The sequence below is a fragment of the Acomys russatus genome, chromosome 4, assembly GCF_903995435.1.
Source record: "Acomys russatus chromosome 4, mAcoRus1.1, whole genome shotgun sequence".
Taxonomy (NCBI): Eukaryota; Metazoa; Chordata; class Mammalia; order Rodentia; family Muridae; genus Acomys; species Acomys russatus.
Genome location: NC_067140.1, coordinates 12416305 through 12439547, shown reverse-complemented (window position 1 = coordinate 12439547; position 23243 = coordinate 12416305). Strand labels below are relative to the sequence as shown.

The 23243-nt window shown below is 48.6% G+C and overlaps 1 protein-coding gene across 2 annotated transcripts; it reads right to left on the bottom strand.

Annotated features, from left to right (window-relative positions):
• Nucleotides 1–1478: 1478 nt before the first annotated feature.
• Nucleotides 1479–20548, bottom strand: Sgk2 (serum/glucocorticoid regulated kinase 2). Of its 2 annotated transcripts, none has more exons than XM_051143726.1 (12): nt 20404–20548; nt 19803–19852; nt 19226–19283; nt 18966–19049; nt 17677–17805; nt 16791–16903; nt 16484–16520; nt 15648–15734; nt 12220–12315; nt 11000–11155; nt 7320–7409; nt 1479–2006 (listed from the first exon to the last, which is right to left on the bottom strand). In XM_051143726.1, exons 1-12 carry the CDS (start codon nt 20437–20439, stop codon nt 1842–1844), a joined length of 1101 nt encoding a protein of 366 aa, XP_050999683.1. In that variant the 5' UTR covers nt 20440–20548; the 3' UTR covers nt 1479–1841. The 2 variants fall into 2 exon arrangements, with proteins under 2 accessions (XP_050999683.1, XP_050999681.1); XM_051143724.1 differs by having other exon boundaries at nt 1481–2006; nt 17677–17808; nt 20404–20540.
• Nucleotides 20549–23243: the final 2695 nt, after the last annotated feature.

Genomic DNA, 23243 nt, shown 5'->3' with positions numbered 1-23243 from the left:
GAGATTTTCTTTTTTGAGATATGGTCCCACTGTGTCTCCTTGACTGTCTGGAACTCACTTTGTAGACCAGGTTGCCCTGGAGCTCACAGATCCACCCATCTCTGCCTCCCTGTTTTTTCAGGGCATGTGCACTGTGCCCATCTCTGATGAGAGATGCTGATTCATTTCTTCGCCCTGATAGCCTGAAAAAGGAGAAGACGGATCCAAAAGTTACAGTGTAGAACCCTAGGTAAAATACAGTCCCACGTGCCAGTCTGTGTTAGTGGTGTGGCCTTCCAGCAAGGAGAAGTTTCTCTGACCTTGTCTCTTCGTTGACAAAAGAAGAGAGAGTAATTGTTAGCTTAGGGTTATTTGGATTACTGACAGACAGGAACATGTACCCCACAACTCGCCCAAGAGAAGTGTTCTGAATCTGACTTTGGACAACTAGGTAAAAAGAGAGTGTGTTAAAAGACTTTGAGGTCGTCAAAGGAACTCTCAGGCTTCTAGAAGCAGTGCCCCAACCCTGGTATGCTGGGGCCTGGCTGCTCCAGTCCACACTGTCGCCCCTTCTGCAGGACACACTCAAAGAGAGTTCAGAGTCCTGTCCTTGGGCCCAGGTATGGCACAGGTACATCTCTGGACCACGTGTCTCCCTTGAGCTAAGGGGAGGATGACATCACAGTCTACCATCTGCTATTCTAAATTGCGGTCATCACCCTCCCAGCCCCACCTCCACCCCCCCCAAACACATGATGGAGGCTTAAAAGCAGGAAGATCCTTGAATATTGAAAGGGGTTGAGGCTACCATACCCAGCAACAAATGTCTAGTGCATTTAGTGCTACCTGAAATAGACACCATCCGCACAGAGCAGTGTGAAACCCAAGGCAACATCTACAGGCTTACTACAGCGCATCATTTTACATACTGAAATAAAAATTCAGATACCAAGAGGTTCTCTCCCAGAGTGCTGGTTGCCTATGCAACAATCTCCCCCCCCCCATTCCCTCTGCATTTGAACCCTTTTCCTAAGAGGTAGCTTGTGCCCAGGTTCCATTCCAGTAGAGCTGGGGGATTTATAGGGGGTGCTAAAGGAAGCCACCGGATTAGGCTTCTGGGAAACTCTTTAACAACCCACTCCTGCCCATTTCCTCCTTTTCTCTTGCTTAGAACACAAGTGGCAAGAGTACCAGGAAGCACTTTGGGATCATGTAACCCAATATTCACAGCTTTTACGGTTTGGCTCCGAAGTGTTTTCTGAAGGTTCCTGTGTTCAGTTGATAGGGCCTTCAGTGAGTGACTGGGTCTCTAGGACACAGGTTTCGTCAATGATTTAGTCCACTCACTGACTGATAATTTTATAGCATGGAGCGGTAATGATGACTTAAGAGGTGTGCCCCTTGGAGGGAGTATGTCACTTGGGGACTAGCTTATTCCCAGCCCAGTCTTTTGTCTCTGCTTCCTGGTCAATGTAAGCAGTTTTTCTTACCCACTCCTTCCACCAAGACGAGTCAGCTCTGGCTAGAGACCACAGCAGTGGGACCAGCCAACCACAGACTGAAACCGCTGCAGTCGTGAGCCCAGACAGAGCCTCTTTACCTTGCTCTTCTTGGGTATTTTGTCACAGCAACAACAACAAAAACTAAACACAGAAGTCATTTCCCGAGAAGGGCAAATCAGAACTACAGATAACTGGGCACTTGGTATCCTGCCAGCCCGAGGCCTGCACTGTTCTTTTGTGTGATGGAAAAACACTTCCCTCTTCTTTGAGTCATCAAACTCATTGTGTCTTACTGGCAGCAGAGGAGGTAGTCCCCACAGTTGTCAGCCGGTCTTGGTGGCTTCACAAGCGTTTGTCTCTTTAAGAGTCCAAGATATCGTCGTCATCCTGTGCATAGGAAAATCCAAGGAATGCACTTGAGGCCCCAGAACTGCTGGCCAGGGTGTCAGGGGTGCAACCAATGGATTTGGACACAGCTTCCTGGGTGAACTCTGGGTCAAAGTGTTTCAAGTCAGCAGGTCCTTCCTGTTGGAAGCCAAAGATGAGGAGGCATGGAGATCAAAGGCAGCTAAGGATCCCAGAGCGGGGAGAGGGCTGTGAGGCCTTCCCCTCTGAGTGCCTGCTGGTCCTTCAGTCACTGCCCCGTGCTCCACACCCATCCTCAGACAAGCCCTTAGTCACATGTCCTTGCTAAATGCTTACCATCTGCTCAGCTCATAGCACTGGGAATATGGGAGGAGAAAGCAGAGCAAGCAAGGACTTTCAAGGACCTTATATGATGGAGGAGAAGGAGGGGGCTGATAAGTCCTAAATAGCAGAGGCGAAATAGAATAACATGGTAGAGACACTGGGGCCACTCAACTGTATTGGAGACCTACATGGGAATGGCAACAACAACAAAAAAAAGTCACAACAAGATGGAGCATGGCGGTGTGAGCCCGAGATCCCAGACCTTGGGAGGTGGAGGCAAGAGGATCAGAACTTCAAGATTATTTTCAGCTGCAAGAGAAGTTTGAGGTTAACCAGGTGTACTCAGATCCTGTCTTTAAAAAGACATGATGCTGGCCATAGTGTCCCACCCCTGTAATCCCGGCACCTAGGAGGCAGTCAGGCGTTTCTCTATGAGTTTAAGGCTAGCCTGGTCTACCTGCATAAGGAGCCTCGGGCAAAGAAAGGAAAGATGATACTAGACTCTCCAGAGCTAGAATGTATATCCCCATCTATTTAGCATGGGCCAGTTGTGACTAGGCAACCAGATTGCCAAATAACCAAGCAAAGCCTTGAAAAAGGGTCCTTGGGAGTTGTCTCTCATGGCACTCTGAGGCCACTATGTACACAAGCTTACACTGTCTTGATGGGAGTAAAGAGGACTCGGAGGGAAAAAAAAAAAAGTGGGATGATTGTAGACAGCAGTGTCAGTTGTTTCATTGCTAACCGCAGATCGAGGCTCCACAGAGAACAGTTGGCTGATCTACTTTGAAAAAAACCTGCCAGGGCTGGGGCTGCAGGGGCTGGAGAGCTGGCTCACAGGTAAGAGTGCTTGCTACTCTTGCAGAGGATCCAAGTTTGATTCCCAGCACCCTTTGGGAAGCTACACAACCACCTGACACTCCAACTCCAGGGGAGCTGATGCCCTCTTCCTGGCCCCAGCTGACACATACACCATACCCACCTACACATATCCACCTACATACACACATAGTTATAAAATAAATCTTTAAAAAGATTGTCATCTAAACTGGGCATGGTGGTGCATGCCTTTAATCCCAGTATTCCGGAGGCAGAGGCAGGCAGATCGCTGTGAATTCGAGGCCAGCCTGGTCTACAAAGTGAGTCTAGGAACTACACAGAGAAGTCCTGTCTTGAAAAAACAAAAACAAAACAAAACAAGAAATATTGTCATCTGGCCAGGTGTGGTGGCACACGCTTTAATCCCAGCACTCAGGAGGCAGAGGCAGGCAGATCTCTGTGAGTTTGAGACCAGCCTGGTCTACAAAGCAAGTTCAGGCCAACCAGGCATACACAGAGAAACCCTGTCTCAAAAAACCCAAGAAAGAAAAGATTGTTGTCTGAAAACCCCTACTTTAGAGGGCAGGAGCAAACCAATACTGGTGTTTCTCCAGAGGAGAAGACACTCCTCCTGGGGTTTATGATGTAAGCAGGTGAGCACGTGGTGGAAGGTCTGCAGATCTGTTTTAGCATGCAGGTCTTGGTCTGAGGAAACAACTCATGGCTTCCAGCTTCTCAGAAGGGTCATAGCGTGCAGTGGCCCGGCCCGGGGCTCAGAGTTCCTGGACCAGAATGCGAATCACTGCTGTTCCTTGCCTAACCTTGCTAGCTATGTAGCTCCTGACAATAAAATAGTTTCCATTTTTGACAAATAAAGGATATGATACTAGGGGGCTGGAGAGATGGCTTAATGGTTAAGAGCACTGCCTGCTCTTCCAAAGGGTCCGGGTTCAATTCCCAGCACCCACATGGCAGCTCACAACAGCCTGTAACTCCAAACTCTCCCTCATACCAATTCATTTAAGTTTAAAAATTAAATAAAATTTTTTTAAAAGAATATGATACTGAAGAAATGTATACAAAGTCTCATAAGTAATAGCAGAGCCAGAAATCCTCCAGTATGTCTCACTTTAATGGCCATACACTGCTATAGGTTCCTATATCTCTTCCTAGGACTCTATTTGCATTCTCTTGTGAGCCAAAGTTCCTGAAATGAACTGCACCTGCCATAGGTCTGATTAACTGATTATAAATTCAGTAATTGGGGCCTGGAGAGATGGTTCATCAGTGAAGAGCACTGGCAGCTCTTGCAGGAGACCTGGGTTCAATTCCCAGCACCTACATGGCAGCTCACAACTGTCTGTAACTCCAATTTCAGGAGATCTGACACTCTCATACAGATACATGTGCAGGCAAATAAACCAAAAAACAAAAAAACAAAGCCAAAAAGTGCCAATGCACATAAATCATTAAAAACATTTTTTCAAAAACCTTCAAGGGGCTGGAGAGATGGCTCAGAGGTTAAGAGCACTGGCTGCTCTTCCAAAGGCCCTGAGCTCAATCCCCAGCAAACACATGATGGCTCATACCATTTATAATGAGATCTGGTGCCCTCTTCTGGTGTGCAGATGTACATGCAGGCAGAACACTGTATATATAATAAATCTTAAAAAAAAAGAAACCCTTCGGTAATTGTGGAGAGGTTGAGTGTTGCAGGCCTAGAGCATAATGACAGTTTACCTGAGGCTGTCTTTAGCCACTCCCTTCTGTTGACAGCCATTCCTTGCCCACCTCTGTGTCTGGCCTAGCATCCCATGGCTAACATAAAACTTCTTGGAATTGTATAAAAAAAAATGTCTTTAGGTAGCACTAACGCCTATAGCAGAGACTTCTGCCTTTTGCTGTGATCCACCTACCTAATGTTTCCACCAGAATACTTGGAAAGTGCCTTCATTTATGACTTCCTTTGATCTTTTATTATAAAATGTTCAATGCAACGGTTACCATGTTCAATGATGTCCATTACTGTCATTTTAAATACCAAGAAATAAAAACGTGGAGGTGTAGTTCAGTGGTAGAGTGCTTGCCTATGATGCGAGGCTCAGTTCCATTCCCAAGACAAAAATAAAATCCCAAAGAAGAAGTAACATCTCAGGACCCTGGACTAAATGTATCCTAGTTGACCATTTTTATTAAGAACCTGGTGCGAGCCGGGCGTGGTGGCGCATGCCTTTAATCCCAGCACTCGGGAGGCAGGGGCAGGCGGATCGCTGTGAGTTCAAGGCCAGCCTGGTCTACAAAGCGAGTCCAGGACAGCCAAGGCTACACAGAGAAACCCTGTCTCAAAAAACAAAACAAAACAAACAAACAAACAAACAAAAAGAACCTGGTGCTAGGGGGCTAGAGAGATGGCTCAGAGGTTAAGAGCACTGGCTCTTCTTCCAAAGGTCCTGAGTTCTATTCCCAGTGACCACATGGTGGTTCAAACCCATCTACAATGAGATCTGGTGTCCTCTTATGGCATGCAGGCCTACATACAGGCAGAACACTGTATACATAATAAATAAATCTTTTTTTTTTTTTTTTTTTTAAAAGAACCTGGTGCTAGAACCTAGTGCCCAGCAAGCAGTGTCTTGGACTGGTGGCCTGGTGGCCTTAGGTGAGCCCTGGAGTCTGCAGTCTTTCTGTTAGTCTGAATTAGTCATAGACCAGGCTTATCCACTCCAAAAGTGGACAAGGCTAACACATCAAAATTGTGTATCAAGGAAAAGAAAACACTCCCATCACACCAGGCACGTGGTGCACGTCTTTAATCCCAACACTTGGGAGGCAGAGGCAAGTGGGCCTCTGAGTTCCAGGGCAGCCTGGTCAATAAAGTGAGTCCAGGACAGCCAGGGCTACACAGAGAAACCCTGTCTCAAACAAACAAACAAAAACGAAACAAACAAAAAACAAAACCAAACAAACAACAAAACAGAAAAACTCAATCAAAGGAGAAAGCATCCAAACATCATAAAATGATGATAACGTGGTCCCAAGAGCAAGCCTCACCCCTGTCTGAGGGTCTTGGTTCTATGCTTGTCTGTGTATTTATAGAGGTTTTAGACACTTGTCCAATGGCTTCACACCTACACTGCCAGGCCAAGAGGCAGCAGTAGCCAGTGTTCTATAAATTTGTTTTCAAACTTCCCAGTGGTATATAAATCCCATTGCCAGTAATCTCACCACTGTTGGCCTTGGTTCATGGAGTCCTTCTCCTCTGCAGGGCAAGCCAACTTTAGCATGTATGGGCACCCTCAATGCTTCATCGTCTTTATGAGGTTGCCTGCTTTTGCAGATCCCCAAATTCAGTTTCATTTCTAATGTTGCATTAAATTAAATATAATCACATGCAAGGAGGGGTGGTGCACACCTTTAATCTCAGCACTTAGGAGATAGAGGCAGCTGGATCTCTGAATTTGATGCTAGCTTGGTGCACACAGTTCCAGGATAGCCAGGGCTACGTGGAGAATCCTCATCTCAAACGTGTGCATGTATGTATATGTACACACACACACACACACACACACACACACACACACGCACACACACACACACACACACACACACCCCGGTGCTAGTTGACTATGGTACCTGGTTTGTGGCTAGCCAGGGGTACAGAGATAGTGAGATAGTCTCTAGGATAGCTTAGACTACAGGAAAAATAGGGAAACACTAAATCTAGTATCACATGCATGGGCAGGAACTCCCCAAAGGAAAAGTGTAAATAGTGAATGAATCCTGGCAATGTTTGGGCGTGGAAGGAAGTCTGCCGACAGTGGCTTCCCTTGCCTAGTGAGATACCCATCCATTTCCTCATTGCTGCTTTCGACTCCATTTTACACACTTTTTACAAGAAATGTGCGTCATTTTTATCACCAGGAAAAGGTCTAAAGGTATAGCTTTGCCCAGGTATACTATGAGACACAAAAGACTATAAAAACTGTAAGGGCACTGGGTGAAGTGACACAGCATTCAGAAGGCTTAGTGGAAGGATCTTGAGCTGTGAAGGCTAGCCTGGGCTACCATGTCTCAAAAATAAACACTGTACCAGCCTGTGAGGTTATGGTGCTGGAGATGAAGGATGAAGGAATAGCCCATAGCTCAACCTTCTAAGGCTGAGCTAGCCCTCAGGGGCCAGGGCAGCTAGAGCCAGATCAAATTCTTGCTGCCTTGCACAACTCACTGAGTTGACTCTCTTTTCCAGCTGTGTAAAGAGAGCTGGCCTAGATCCTACCAGCCCTGGGAATCCAGATGCTAAATTCTGGATAGAAACCCATGCTCACTTACCACGTTTGGGTTGAAGGGTGGGGTCAGTCTCTTGTGGTACAGGTCATCCCAGTTTATGGGACTGAAGAACGCATGGTTCTTTATGTCAAGCTGCAGGAAGAAGACATTGGTCAGAAGCCATGGCTGCTCCCCAACTGGTACCCCCTACTGGCTACCGACCAACTAGACAGACCTTTGCAGCTCTAGCTAAGAGAGCATTCTGTCAACAGATATCTTGCTTCCCACACCATCTGAGCCCAAAGTGTTTTTCCCCACAGCAGAGGTGCCTTCCACAGCCAGGTTGCAGCAACCACACTGTACCAGGCTCCGAGACATGTCTGTGAGCAAGACTCAGAACTGATCACAGTGGGGCAGGGGGTGCAGGGGGCGTTGGAAGATAGCCTCCCACCTCCCTGCACATTAATACATCTTGACTCTTCCAGGACACAATCCAGAGAAATAGAACAAACCCACTCACCAACAAAGATGTGAGAAATAAGCCCCAAGAAAAACTGTAGTGTCCAGAGACCCAGAAGTGAGGTGTGGCTGCAGGGCACGACTCCCCACCTCTTTTCTAAACCCCCTTCCCTCCCAGCAGGACCCTCCCTCTGTCTGTTTCACATCAAACAATTCTCCAACTTTTTGTATCAGCACTGCCTTCCAGAGGTTTGATTTATGTGAATGTGTAATTTAAAGAGTCACATGTAGAGGAATGTTAACTCAGAGCATGGATATTCTGGCAAGAAACCACATCCAAAGACCTTCTAGGTCTGTGATCTGGCTGGAATGCAAACATGCCTTTAATCCAGGAGACAGAGGCAAATAGATCAGAGTTCAAGGTAAGCCTGGTATAGAGCAAGTATCAGGAAAAGGAAAGCTTAGATCCAGGAGTGCTGGCATATGCTTTTAATCCCAAACAAAGATAAAGTTAGTTTGTAGAAGGGGGCACCATGTTTGAAAGTGATGTCTAAGTGAGTGGCAGAAAATGTGACAAATCAGAGAAGATTCAACAGAATAGGATATGTCTAACTCTCATGAGAAGAGAGAGGAAAGGGAAGCTACTGAAGAGGCAGTTTTACAGAGAGAGGAGGCAGTTTTTACCAGGACAGTAATAGAGAGATGGGTTGCAGAGAAAGAACTCAGGTGAAGACAGAATGATACAGAAAATGAGAAGGAGCCAAGAGAATAGAACAGTTTGCTGAGTTACTTTGAGGCCAAGTAGATCAATTCTGGGCCAAGAGAGAAGCCAGATTGAGCAAGTCAGCTGGGAGAGTAGTTTGAGCCAGAACAGCTGAGTTGAACCAGCCAACTGAGTTGAACCAGCCACCAACTGAGTTGAACCAGCCAATCTAGAGCTCAGAAAGAGCAGGAAATGATGAACTTTATTAAGCAGTACGTCTCACAGGCCGAAAACATTCTAGACCTAGGTTAGATTGTACAGAGGCTAGAAGTTTCCAGGACTAGGCCTAAGTTAGCAGAAGGAGGCAGTAAGCCTCCCAGACAACAATTGAGCCAGGCAAATAAAAGTCACTTTTACAGTCACAGGCATGTTCTAAGAGTCAAAGTCTTCTTTGGAAGGAAGGGCTCTGTCTTCATGGAAGTCTGCATCTTTAAGCTGGCTACAGGAATGAACAGGCAAATAGCTCAAGTGTTGTTGCACATCATAGTATCTGGCATGGAGATCTTTTTTTTTTTTTTTTTTTAAAAAAGACTTATTTATTATTTATACAGTATTCGGCCCACACATGTGCCTGCCCACCACAAGAAGGTACCAGATCTCATTACAGGTGGTTGTAAGCCACCATGTGGTTGCTGGGAATTGAACTTGGGACCTTCGGAAGAACAGATGGTGCTCTTAACCTCTGAGCCATCTCTCCAGCACGAAATCTTTTAATGTATATAATGCTCACACACTCTCTTTCTGTGCCAGACATGGGTCAAAAAGGCTGTGCTGCTATAGAGCTGGGGTGGGTGGGCAGTCCGAGAACCCGTCATTTAAATGCTGAGGCCCTCTGGACTACAGTTGTGTCTTTCTCATTTTAGACACAGGCTTGCTATTACAGCCCTGCCTGGCCTAACCCTGACAGACATCTGCCTGCCTGTGCCACATGTGGAGATCAGAGAACAGCTTTTGGGAGCCGCCTCTCTCCCTCCACCATGTGGACCCTGGGGATCGAACTCAGGTAGTCAGGCATGATTGCAGGCTTCTTACACCCATTCTAGTTTGCTGGCCTTGAAATGCTCTTACACTCAGTAACGAATAAGACTATTTTTAAAGCGATGCTTTAATCTTTTTTTTTTTTTTTTTTTAATGCGTGTGTCCAGGGAACAGGCTATGAATTCTATGAATTACTTATCTCTGTATCTTGTGTCCAGCTGGATGTCTGGCAAAGTGAATTGTTCAGATATCTGTGGAAAGCAGCATATTTGTGCACAGACATAGGAGGAAACCTTTACATGCTTAGGTCATATGGTTCCTCTGCCATTCTGTACTTTCTGCTATTCTCCTCCTTGTTCATACCACAGGGCCTTTGCATGTGCTGTGCCTGTAGCTGGCAAGCCTTCAGCCAGCTCTTTGCGTGGCTCCTCATTGCCACCTCCTTAGAGAGGACCTGCCTGGCCATGCCAATGTGAAATGACGCCGTCCCCATATACTCTTTCTTTTGTTTTTGTTGTTTTGTTGGTTTTTTTTTTTTTTTTTTTTGAGACAGGGTTTCTTTGTGTACCCTTGGCTGTCCTAAACTCACTTTGTAGACCAGGCTGGCCTCAAACTCACAGAGATCCTCCTGCCTCTGCCTCTCGAGTGCTGGGATTAAAAGTGTGCACCACCAGGCCTGGCTTCCAGCTATACTCTTTTTTGTTTGTTTGTTTTTCAAGACAAGGTCTCTGTGTTAGCTTTGGCTGTCCTGGGCTTGCTTTGTAGACCAGGCCAGTGATCTCCGGCTATACTCTTATTATCTATCTCTGTTCATTGTTCAATCTCTTCCTAGAATTTGTCACACTTGGTGATGATTGCATAGAATCTCTGATTTTTGTCACTCTTCTTCTACCTTCGAGCTTAATTGTGTCAGAGACCCAGGCTATTGAATCCCTACCACCTAGTTCAGTGCTGGTCCAAAATAAGGGGTCAGCAACTATTTGTTGGCAATAAATAAATAAATAAATAAATAAATAAATAAATAAAAAAAACATGCCCTATTTAAAAAAAAAAAAGTAGTCAGGGGCTGGAGAGATGGCTCCATCGGTAAAGTGCTTGGTGGACAAAAATGAGGACCCGAGTCTCAATTGCCGGCTCTTCTGTGAACACTAAGAATGAGGGCATATTCTGTAATGTCAGAGCTGAGGAGTTAGGAAGGAGGATCACTGAGGGTCACTGCACAGCCAGTCTAGCCTGTCAGTGAGCTTCAGGTTCAGCGAGAGACCCTGCTCCAAGAAATACAGTGAAAAACTGGAGAAGACACTGGACATCAACCTTTGACCTACATCACATCACATCACACACAGAGAAAGAGAGACAAAGACAGAAACAGACGGACAGACAGAGGCAGAGAGTGAAAAGAGTTCAACTAGAAGAAAAGGTCATTTCCAGGCAAATGCACTAACAGCCCTGGCTTTAGAGAGCAGAAGAAGGCAGTCCCACCCCAGGTGCTTCTGAGCTGTCTCCACAGGAAGGGACCAGTTCTCTCTGGCTTGTCACCTACAAAGTCTTCCTTGGAGCCCAGCCGCTGCCTCTGGTCTTTGTGGAGCAGGCCTTGCAGGAGGTCACAGGCAGCCACCGTCCGGCCTCCAGGGATCTGCAGCGGCTGGTGCAAAATATTTTCATACATCTGGGCCACGTCCCTGTTAAAGAAGGGAGGCTGGGGAGACAAGAAGAAAAACTGGGGGTTTAGCCATGAAACCTTGGGAAGGGGTCTCAGGGTGTCTTAGAGCAAGCCGGGTAGCCAGGAGGATTGTCCAGGCCCATGTCCAGGGCCACAGCTCATGGGCCAGGTCGGAAGAGAGAGGACCTCCGGGCTTCCAGCACAAGAGAGAGGATTGCTGAGAAAGCCACAAGCTTTGCCCATTCATGGGGTGGGGGTGTGGGGGTGGGTGTCGGGGTGGGTGTCGGGGTGGGTGTCAGGGTGGGGGTCCTATAGAGGTTCTGTATGTTACTCTCCCCTTCATTTTTTCCTGGCCTCACAGCCATCTTCTGCCAGACACTACAAACTGGCAGATGAGAGACCACAAGGCTGGTGACCGGCAAGCCACACAGCTGAGAAAAAAGCGGACTGACTCTAAGTTACGTTCTCAGGCTACCCTTCCTTGCTCTTCCTCCAGCTCCTCCACCCACTGGTCCTTCTCATCACACAGAGCTTTACGCTTTCTGAAGCACCGTGCCATGCTGGAGAACCCAGCCCAGAGGAAAGGCAACCTCAGGAAGGTCCACACAGGCTTCCTCCTAAAGTATACAGCCCGGGCTGGCTCCCAGTCTACCAGTACTGTGACATTTCAGCCTCAGTTTTCCTCTTAGTACAATAAAAGTAACTTTATGCTCTGCAAAGAGAGTGTGTTATAAATGGAAGCTGCTAAAATAACGTTATTTAAAAGAGGTATATACACTAGCCAGGCATGGTGGCGCACGCCTTTAATCCCAGCACTCAGGAGGCAGAGGCAGGCGGATCGCTCAGTGTTCGAGGCCAGCCTGGTCTACAAAGTGAGTCCAGGACAGCCAAGGCTACACAGAGAAACCCTGTCTTGAAAAGAAAGGAAAAGAAAAGGTATACATTCTTCACATTCAGTTTGCCCCCCATCTTTCCTTCCTAGGGTGGAGGGATAGCTCGCTTAATTCCCCCACGCAAATCTAGAGTAAGCTACATAAAGCAGAGACCACCCTCAGCTTTTGCAAGCCACACGTGCCCTGTAGGTGTCTCTGCGCACTCACCAGGCCATGCAGCATCTCGTAGAGGACTGCCCCTAAGCACCACCAGTCCACTGCTCGGTCGTACGGCTCTTTACGGAGCACTTCAGGAGCCAAGTACTGTTGAGGAAGCACAGTTGTTTGAGGAGGCCTAGTCTCAGTCTCTAGACCTGTAAACAAGGCACTCAAAGGAGAGCATCAATGGGGTTGCTCCTGCTGTCATCACTACCTGGCTTCTCCTGTGCTCATTAATATTTGTTCGCCAGAGGTCTAGTTGGTGTCCTTTGCAGTGCACTGGGGACACACAGGAAGTCAGACAAGACCGTCCTGCAGCATTGTGCATGCTATATGTCTCACAAGAGTGCTAAAGGGAGCCACAATCTGTGAATCCACAGTTCAGAAGCGGGGGATGCCTTCTTATTTGTGCATGCTCACCTATAGACTACCTGTGTCCTAGGACTGGGGAAATCCCAGCAGTACCTCACAGCGAAGTGAGGTGACAAAGGGGCAAAACTAAAGGAATGTGGAATACCCTTGTTCTGGAAACCTTAATGTCAGGGGAGAGGTTCAAAACGGGGTATGTTTCAGGTCATATTGATGGGAACATGCCAGGGAGCCATGCCTGGTACAGGGAAAGAAACTGAGGCAGTGCTGTGTTTCTGCCGGTCCCAAGGGCTTGGTGACTTCTTAGCCTGGGGTTCACTGCTGCCAAGGAACAGAGTCTCAGCAGCAGACACAAGTACTGCCCTCAAGTACTGCATGGGTCTGCAGACAGGAAGAAAATCATACAGCGCTGAGCTGCCTTCAGTGTGTGGGTCCAGGTGGAGCACTTGACCTGTCAGAACTTTGGTTCCCTTGTCCCTAAATGCAAACATGATCAGAGTGGTAGCTGAAGAGATGCTTGAGGTCTAAGCGTGAGAGCCGATATCCAGATCTCCAGCAGTCACATAAGCTCTGGGTGAGATGGCTCACTCTTGTAGCCCCAAAGAGATGGCGTAGGGGTGGGGCTGGAGACAAGCAGATCCCTGGATCATTGGCCAGCCTAGCCAAACCGATCGACTCCAGGTTCATTCTGAGACACGCTCAAGAAAAATAATGTGGGGCTCGAGAGATGGCTCACTGGTTGGGAGCACTGACTGTTCTTCCAGAGGACCCGGGTTCGATTCCCAGCACCCACATGGCAGCTCACAACTGTCTGTAACTCCAAAATCTGACACCCCTAGACATAAAATGTATGTAAAATAAAAATAAATACATTTAAAAAAGAAAAATAATATGAAGAGTGATTAAGGAAGACACTAGACATCCATCTCTAGCTTCTATATGCACATGCACATGAACCTGTCACATGAATACATGCCACGCCACACAGACACACATACACACATACACGCACACACACCTACTAGGGATGCAGAAACAAATGTACATATTCTTGTCTGTGTGCCTGGCACCTCAGCAGTGGCACTCAGAAGGAGGAATATCTCCCACACGAGTCACAATTCCACATCTCCTGCTCCCTAATGCTATTTGCACCCAACAAGGACAGGCTGTTTCCAGGCTTTGGGGGCCAGCTTTATCCAGTAGGTACCCCATGCACATAGACAATGGTCCCCGCCAGGAGAGGCGGCCCAACCGTCAGCTGCATGAGAACCAACTGTAGGGGTTCCATCTGGGGGGTTCCTGCCCTCCAGGCTGATGGAGTCCCGCCCCAGGGTAAACAGAGAGGTGCGGCTCCACTTTGCAGCCTCAACCTTTTGCCCCTTCTGATGCTTGTCCAAGCCCCACGGACCCTCGGGTTCAAGGGTCAACATCCAAGACAGGTGGGCGTTCAAGGAAAGGTTTTAAACCTAAGGCAGGTCCGATGGACATGTGGATTCCTGCTCAGACACGCAGTGTTTGCTGATCGATTGATTATGGTGCTGGTGGTTGAACTCAAAGCCTCAGGCATTCCAGACAAGCACCCTACCACCAAGCTATATACCCAGCCCTAATTATTATATTGGTCCCCCCCTCTTTTTCTTTTTGTTTTTTCGAGACAGGGTTTCTCTTGTAGTCCTGGCTGTCCTGGACTCGCTTTGTAGACCAGGCTGGCCTCGAACTCACAGAGATTCACCTGCCTCTGCCTCCCGAGTGCTGGGATTAAAGGTGTGCACTACCACGCCCAGCTTTCAACTTTTTAAAAAAAAAATTTATGTTTTTAGGGTTTTGCAAGACAGGGTTTCTCTGCATAGCTTTGGCTGTCCTGGAGAGCAACTACTCTGAAATTCTTTTACTCACAGTAAAAGAGTTTCTCTCTCTCTCTCTCTCTCTCTCTCTCCAGGCAGGCTTTCTCTGTATAGCCCTGGTCTTACTTGGTAGACCAGGCTGGTCTCAAACTCAGAGATCCACCTGCCTCTGCCTCATGAGTGCTAGAATTAAAGGCATGTGCCACCACACCTAGCGTTTCAACATTTTTTACGTGTGTGTGTATGTGCGCGTGCACTCGTGTGTACATGTGCATACATAAAGAGGTCAGAGGACCAACTTGAAAAACTGAGCTCTGTCTTACAATGTGGGTTCTGGGCATTGAACTCAGAGCCTTAGGCTTGACAGAAGTGCTCTTACATGCTAAGCCGTCTTGACAGCCCCACTTCACAAAATGTAGTAAAATGTGAATATTTGAGATATATTGAGTGAAATAAAATATATTATTAAAATTAGTTTTACCCACTTCTACACACACATACACACACACACATGCACACACTCACGCCTGCATGCATGCATGTACACACACACACACACACACACACACACACACACACGCGCGCGCGATTTATTTATTTAAATTTTCTGTGTTTGGGTGTTTTGCTTGCACTACTTGCATGCAGTGTCCATGGAGGCCAGAAGAGGGCATTGGTTCCTTTGGAAATGGAATCGTGACAGCTGTGAGCTGCCATGTGTATGTTTTAGGAACCAAGGCCGGGATCTCTGGAAGAGTAACTGGTACTCCAGCACTGAACCATCACTCTGACACATATTTTTACTTTTTAAGTGTGCTTGGCTAGCATGCCGAGACCCTAACATCACATTCGATAAGTAAGGTTTGCCTATATTTGCTTTTGGTCTCATGAAGTCTCAGCTGACCTGAAACCTACTATATAATTGAGGCTGGCTTCAAACTCCTGATCTTCTTCCTGTCCCTACATCCCAAGTGCTGAGATTACAGGCATGCAACCCACATCCATCTAGAGTTGACCTATGTCCACTGGGCAACAGCAGAATTCAGCAGAGGTTGCTGGATCCCCACGCTCCAAATGGTGGTTCCCTGGAACACGCAGCACAGGGCTGACTCAGGGAAGAGCTTGGGAGAATGGAGTGAGGCCACTCTGAGGTAGCCTGGTGGCTTTATTTAGTGTCTGTGGCCTCAACCATTCATAGTCTGCCTTCTCCATAGATCTTCCACATACCTCAGGGGTGCCACAGAAGGTGGATGTGGTCTCCTCCGGCTCTACACATTCCTTGCAAAGGCCGAAATCTGTCAATACCACGTGTCCCTGTGGGCGAGAGACAATAGGAAGGGGATGGTAGTCAAAGCTCAAATGCTGCAGCCTAGAGCAGTGGCTGTGGAGTGTGGTACACAAACTGCATCTTCCCGCATACCCAGGATTCAGGCCTGGATGCTGGGAGACCTCAGAGGACAGGGCACTCCACTGTCTACTCTAGCTCATCATGACTCAGGCCCGTGCCTGAGGGTGTTCTTGCTGGGTAGCCAAGTCCACCAGCACCAGCTGGTCATGAGGATGGAGAAGGTAGACAGATACTGAGGGGCTCTTGTCAGACTCCGGGAGTTGCCATGCCTAATCCTCTCTGCGGGCACTGTGCTCTTTTCCAAAGTTATGCTGCCTCCTAGAGGGCAATCCACGTGCAGCAAGTGATCAGTGAGGGTCATGGGTTCGTAGAGGTCCGAGTCTCCTTGACTCAACCTATTCCCATCCTAAGGAGCAAACCCCATCCTGTGAGGTTAGCTGAGGTCTTTCTGGCATCCACAGATATATATATATATCTGCACTGATATCTGCCCAAGCACGTAGACTCCTGTGCACATGGTTCTAAACCTATATATGTGCATGATCACATATGTACACATATAGACACAAGAGCGAATGTTACCATATGCATACATATGTAATGTATAAGTACATTGAACACAGACAGGGGTTAGAGAACACAGATTTGAGCTGCATGTGTACACACACACACACACACACACACACACACACACACACACACACACCTCACATACCTGGCAGTCCAAGAGAATGTTTTCTGGCTTCAGATCTCTGCAGAAAATATGAGAAAACAGTCACTTACTGAGTGAACTGGGGACTCTGGTCCTAGCAGAAGAACTGTTCATGGAAGCTCCCACAGGTGAATAACGAAACCCCAGAGATGCTGGGTACTTGACTCTAGAAAGGAGGATACCCCAACTCTGAATAGGAACCCCCCTTAGTCAAAGGACCAAAGTCACTGAGACTTCATGGCCCACACAATCCCCACCTGGTTGAGCAAGAAGGTCCTGGGACTGACCATGAGCCGAGAGCAGGCTTCACCTGTAAATGACGTTGAGAGAGTGAAGGTAGCCGATGGCGCTGGCCACCTCTGCAGTGTAGAACCGGGCCCGGGGCTCCAGGAACCTGCGCTCCCGCTGCAGGTGGAAGAAGAGCTAGGAGAGAGGACAGGGAAACGGTGGCTCGCTTCCAGCTCCCAGAGCACGAGACAGGGGCCTTCAAGGCCCTCCACTCTGTGCGGGCCAGTCACCTCATTCTAAACTACAGTGTGCATGGTGACTCCACCCCTCAGGACACTTGTGCTCCCCACAGCTTCAATAAGCATCATTAAGCCACTACTGTGTTCCAGGCTCCAAGTCGGGCCCTTTCACACCTCTTATCCCATGGTCATCTTTAAAACCTCTACTTTGATGCCAGTTTCTTGTCTTCGGAGGAAAAAATGTATAATACACATACATGAAAATAAATAAAGTTTTTTTTTTTTTAATTTCTAGACAGTGTTTCTCTGTGTAGCCTTGGCTGTCCTGGACTTGCTTTGTAGACCAGGCTAGCCTTGAACTCACAGAGATTCGCCCACCTCTGTCTCCCTGAGTGCTGGAATTACAGGCATGTGCCACTATGCCCGGCTAAGATAAAAAACAAACAAATAAACAAACATAGTGGCCACACCCTTGTGGCCTGGGTGTGGGAAACGGTAGCACTGGAAGTAGTGACCACTATTTCTCTAGGCAGTGAGTCCGAGCCACTTTGTGTGGGAAATGCAAGAAAGTACAGCAGCAGGGGTGAAAAGGAGCTGGTATGGACTGGGTTTGTCTTGAGAAGTGACTTCCTGAGTGGAGCCTCCCAGTTTGGTGAGCTACCGAGTGGGTGTTTTGTAGGGATGCCGTGGGCATATGGGAGGGCAGCTTCCTTCCTGCGGTCCACTCACCTCTCCCCCGTTGACATAGTCGAGCACAAAGTAGAGCTTCTCTGAGGTCTGGAAGGAGTAGCGCAGGCCCACGAGGAAGGGGTGCCGCACGTTCTTCAATAGCACGTTGCGCTCCGCCATGATGTGGCTCTGCTGTGGAGTCAGGCAACACAGGGGTCCATGCCATGGTCCAGTACAACCCAGGTGACCTTGCTTAGGGAGGTGTCCTTGCCCCAGAGGGGCTCTCTATTGTCCCCAGCCTCCTTGTCTAGTACCTAGAAGTCGGGGTCCTGAGCCTCAACCCCAGCCACTCCGTACTAGTGTAACTTCAGAAACTCTCACCCTGAGTGACAAGCAACGCATATACTATGATGAGATGAGTGAATCCCAGGGAAATTCTAGGGGGAAAAATGCTATGTAGTATCCTACTCGTGCCTTTGATCCTGCTATTTTATCCATCTAAATACCCCATGCTCCCTTCTTTCCTCTCCCACCATCATGTGTGTGTGTGTGAGTGTGTGTGTGTGTGAATGTGTGTGTGAGTGAGTGTGTGTGTGTATTTATGTATGTAAGATGTCCAATGATGGACGTCTCCCTCAATCTCTCTCCACCATGTTCTTTGAGTGAGGGTCTCTCACTGGACCTATCTCCACAGCACTGGGATTAGAGATTCATGCTGCCATGCTTAGCTTTTTATGTGGGGAATTCTGGGGGGATCAAAGTCAGGTCCTTGTGCTTGCATAGAGAGCACTTTATTGACTTAGCCATCTCCCTAGCCTCTGGACATGCTGCCTCTCTTTTTCAAACTATCCGAATGTTATTCACTGTCAGGGTAAGTTCAAAGCCATCTATGCAGGAAGACTTCCCTTCCTTGTCAGTGTGAACCACTCTGTCTCCTGAGTAGCTTGATGTGACATTCAATCCTCTCTCTGTCCTCCTAACAGCGTTGAAGGGATTCAAGTCACAGAGGCATCTAGAGACCCAAGATGGCCAAGCTGAAGGGGCCTTTGAAGAGGGTGTGGTGTGAGCCCACGGCGTGTACTTGAGGAGCCTGACACCTAGACAGGGCAGAGAGAGCTGGCCCATCAGTGGACCCTGTTAACAACAGGCCTTCCCATCCTCCAGAAGGCTCCTAGGGAGATGGCTGGGCCTGCCTTCCTCTAGAGAGCCGAGGGTCCTGTGTAGAGGCTAGACTTTCTGAGCTGTCCCCACTGGACCTCTGGGAGATGGGACCATCTTGGTCTCCACCTCCACAGTAGGCTGGAGATGAAGAGGCAGGAGGGGAGGTGACCATTCCTGGGCTCTGGTACCTCCTTGCTCTTCAAGATGGACTTTTTCTGCAGCACCTTCACTGCGTAGAAGGCTCCATCCGACTTGCGCTTGGCCAGTAGGACCTGAAGGCAAGTCCAGATACAAAACGTCAGGGATGACAGGGTTTCCTTGGCAGCACCCACACCCACTCTGTGGTTATGCAGCCTGTTGAGCCCTTCTTTTTATATGTGCTAATGGACGACAGCAGGTGGACGGCTGTAGAAGGGAGAGACTCTAGTCTCCTATTTTCCTTCCTTACCTTCCCATAGTTCCCTTTGCCAATGACTTTGAGGAAGTCAAAGTCCGTGGGCCGGGCACTGTGGACAGGAGAAGACCAAGGATTAACATTTGGAAGCTCAGAAAGCAAGGTCTACGGTTAATGTCTGACCTGGAAAATGCAGGTGGCTTTGCAGGAGCCTCCTGGCCTCGCTCCTGAAAGACACGTCTCACCACCCAAAGGAACTTAGAGGACTCAGCCTCACAGGCCTCCTCCTATGCCCACCCAGCTCACAAAGGTGTTAATACCAGCAGAGACAAATCAGGTACACAGTGCAGAAGGCAGTCTACCCTGTCCACCCCCGTACCCAGTGGGAGAAGGGCCTGGAGCATTGCTGACAGGGCAGATGTTTGGGGTCACTCCAGGCAGAAGGCTCAGCCTGACTCAAAGCAGGGAAGTTAATGAGAGATGAAGCCGATTGGGCACAGGGCGAGAGGGATTCTGGTCCAGCTGGCAAAGGTTCGGAGCACTACAGGGACCTTAGATTTTATTTCTAAAGCAAAGAGACCCAGCCGTGGGGCAGCTAGGTAGGAATTTTGTCTTAGAAACCAGAACTCACTTTGGGTTGGCGGATGGCCCCAGATTGATGTTCCCATTGGCCCTAGAGGGCTGCAGACATTAAGGAAAGAAACAACGAAGATCAGCAAGTCCTCCTTCCCTTTCCTCTGGCCTAGGCCCTTGCTTTGCCAAGGTCACTGATGAGCTAACCCACTCCCACCCCTCACTGCCTTTCCCCCCCCCCCCCCCCCCCCCCCGTACCCACACACTCCTCCATTTAGGCATTCACACCACACTTGTGCTTTTCCTAACAACCTTGAGAGGTCGCTGGCCACCATAACAATTGTAAAGAAAAGAAATGTGAAGCCAGAGAGGACTTGTCCAAGCCCTTACAGGTAGGTGGCCAGAGTGGGGTTATTTTCAAAACCAATGTCGTAAGTTTTTCTAACCAAACAGACTTCTTATAGCTCCCAGCCAGATATCTCTTCAATTTCCCTTGCAAATGGCCAACTCTGCGAGCTCACAGTAACCTGGTAGATCCAAGTTCTGGTTGAAAGCCCATGAGGGTGGCCAGCATCTCGACAGATTTCCTCAGCCTTGGGAGAAAGGGAGTCCCTGGTGTGGCATGCTGGGTGTTGAAAGGAGGACCAACAACTACTCACCTGTGGGCTAGGAACTCCAGCTGGTCGGGAGGCCATTCTGCAGCTGTGATCAGGTAGGCTCTGGGGGCACAGGGAGGAGCAGGCATGAAGAGGCTTGGCCTCCAGGCAGGGTTGCCCTCTTGCCCACCTTGGACCTCTAATACATCCTTAGCAGCTCCGCACCCCAAAGGCCGCCAGTCCACGTACAGATGGCCCCTGTCTGTGGGGTCTTTCCAAAGGTTGGGGACACCCAGGACAGGAAGACTCCTGTGGTTCATTCACCGAAGCTCCAGAACTCCAAGGTGGCCGAAGCAGGAAGGACCCTTGAAGGCCTTAAGCTGAAAAGTTCCCTATACTTCATAGTCAGGTACCCAAAAATCTTTAAAAAGGTGGCTTTATGTAGTTTTGTTTTGCTCTTATTTTAGACAGGATCTTGCTCTGTAGCCCATGCTGGCCTTAAACTTGCTATATATCCTAGGTTGGCCTTGAACTGCCTTGGCCTCCCAAATGGTGAGAATGCAGACATGTGCCCCCACACTTAATTTAGAAAAGGACTTTCTAGGGGGCCCCACCTTTTGTGGCTAGACTGGGCTCCCCAGAAATGTTGGCAACCCTGGCTTCCTGTGGGTAATCCCAGGCTAAGCTCTGTGTTAAATACAATCTTCTTGCCCAGGTGCTTTCTCCAGTGTTCAGTAACAGCTGCTGCACTGGGGGCTTTGGACAAGAACCACGGAATTCCCCAAGTAGCCAGTATCTACTTGAGTTCCATGGTAGGAGGGGGGAGGTGGTCTACGTAGCCAGCAGTAGAGTGGGAAATGCTGACTGTCTAGGATTTGGTTTAGGGCCTTAGAACCTCATAGGCCCTTTACCTCGCACAGGAGCAAATGCAAGTTGCTCATTCAAAGACCCCAGTTTTGCTTGCTGTGGGGCCTGAGCTTAGATCACTCTCTTTCCAGGAAAGGGCTTAGAGGAACCACTCTGTAGCTGGATGGAACTCTGAAACCTGTTCACTCATGACCAGGAGCTTCCATCAGGCCAGAGGCCACCCAGCAGAGAAAGTGGCTGCAAGAGAAGGGAGGGCGTGCCCCAGCTAGGCTGATCTAGAGGCCCAGCACTGTCAGACTCCTGCACAGCGGGCTGTAGAGTTAATTCCAGTAGAGGGAGTGTGTCCTGGCCTCTCTGATACACACCGGGCTGGGCCTGTGCTCCCACAGCCAGACTGTGACACCACCACCCCTCCCCAGGTTGTCCTCTGGGGGTCCTGTGCCTGGCCCTGGCTGCCTAGGTCCCACATACCTATGCAGTCTGTCCAGAGGCCTCTGGGAGATGCAGCAGTTGGAGCCAAGTGCAGGCTGTGGACAAGAGAGACTCTTTCTGTTCTCCCAACAAGAGGCAAGTGTCAGTGCCTGGTGCCCCCGGCACAGAGCTCAGAATTTCCAGCGGCAGCAGCAGTGAGGGGGCCGGTGATGTCACACAGGATCCAGCAGCACTTAGGATGGGACGGGAGACCTCTGTTCTCTCGGGGACACCATTTCTCCCTAGGAGATGAGGGATTATGCAGCAGTCCCAGAAGAACACGGGGACCACTGGGGACTGTAAGATGTGTGTGTAACCATGTGAGGCAGGGTATGTGCTCTCCGCAAGGGTTTTGTGCAGCGATGTGCTTTGTTGCTTTGTCATGTCTCTGGTATGTTAGTGTGGCCGTGGGTTTCAGATATTTGTGTCAGTGTGTGTGTGTGTGTGTATGTGTGTGTGTGTGTGTGTGTGTGTGTGTGTGTGTGTGTAAGAATGTGTACATGGGAGCTGGAGAGATGGCTTAGAGGTTAAGAACACTGGCTCTCCTTCCAAAGGTCCTGAGTTCAAGTCCCAGCAACCACATGGTGGCTCATGACCATCTATAATGAGATGTGGTGCCTTCTTCTGTCATGTAGACTCACATGCAGGCCGAACATTATATAAATAATGTGTACATGTGTTGGCTTGACAGCATTCTGTGCATGTGAGTGTGCATCTGTGTTAAGTTCATCATTGTTTTGCTATGTGTGGAGTAGTGTGTCACTGTGCAGGATGCACCAGCATGTAGTCTTATATGTATTACTATGTGTGTGAGTCTGCATGTTGTACGTCTATGTGTCTGTCTTCAGATGAGAACGTGTCTAGTAATATATGCATGTGACTATGTAACCACATATATGTATCCATGTATGTAATCATCACTGTGTGTCTGTGTCCATATTGGTGTGTGTTGGGTAATCTCCCCGCTACCTGTGTGTGTGTGTGTTTCTGTGTCTATGTGTGTGTGTGTATGTTGTATGTAAACATGGGCATACGTATATACATGGCCTATCTGTTAAAATCAGGGGTCTATCCAGGCACCATATAGATCTACAGGTCTAGAGGAGTGGTCCAGGGACCTGAGGGAGAACAGTTCACCTGCCCAAACCCTGTAGATACTTCTCCATCCAGCTGGCTTTGGTCTTGGACTGCTAAGCACACAGATACTTGGGTCATCCCCATAGGCTCTTCATGAGCTCTGACCCGCTGTCCCTGGCTGCCTCACAGCTCTGCTGAGTGTGGGCTCACATCTCAGGAGCTTCCTGCTCACGAAGGCCTTGCTGTTAGGTGTGACAGTTAAGTTCTCACAGGGTTAATTCCCTTCCTCTACCAGGGCATCAGGAGGGGTGGGTAGGTGTTCTGAAGAAGGAAGAAATTGATGGGATCAACACAGCAAGTGCCTTCCTGAAGCTCTGCATGTGGCTACTCAACCACTGTAGGTGCAGAGTGGGTGGGTCAGGCATTCTTACAGACTCAAAATTCAAGGGACCTGGAGGTGTTGACCTAAGAATACTGCAGTGCACAGT

Excerpts from the sequence above, each read along its gene's own strand:
- Sgk2 (XM_051143724.1), bottom strand. The coding sequence starts at position 20,439 with ATGGCCTCCCGACCAGCTGGAGTTCCTAGCCCACAG. Across the intron at positions 19,050-19,225 it reads GCAAAGGGAACTATGGGAAG|GTCCTACTGGCCAAGCGCAA; the intron begins GTAAGGAAGGAA and ends ACTTGCCTTCAG. Across the intron at positions 16,521-16,790 it reads TCTCTCAACGTCATTTACAG|AGATCTGAAGCCAGAAAACA; the intron begins GTGAAGCCTGCT and ends TATTTTCTGCAG.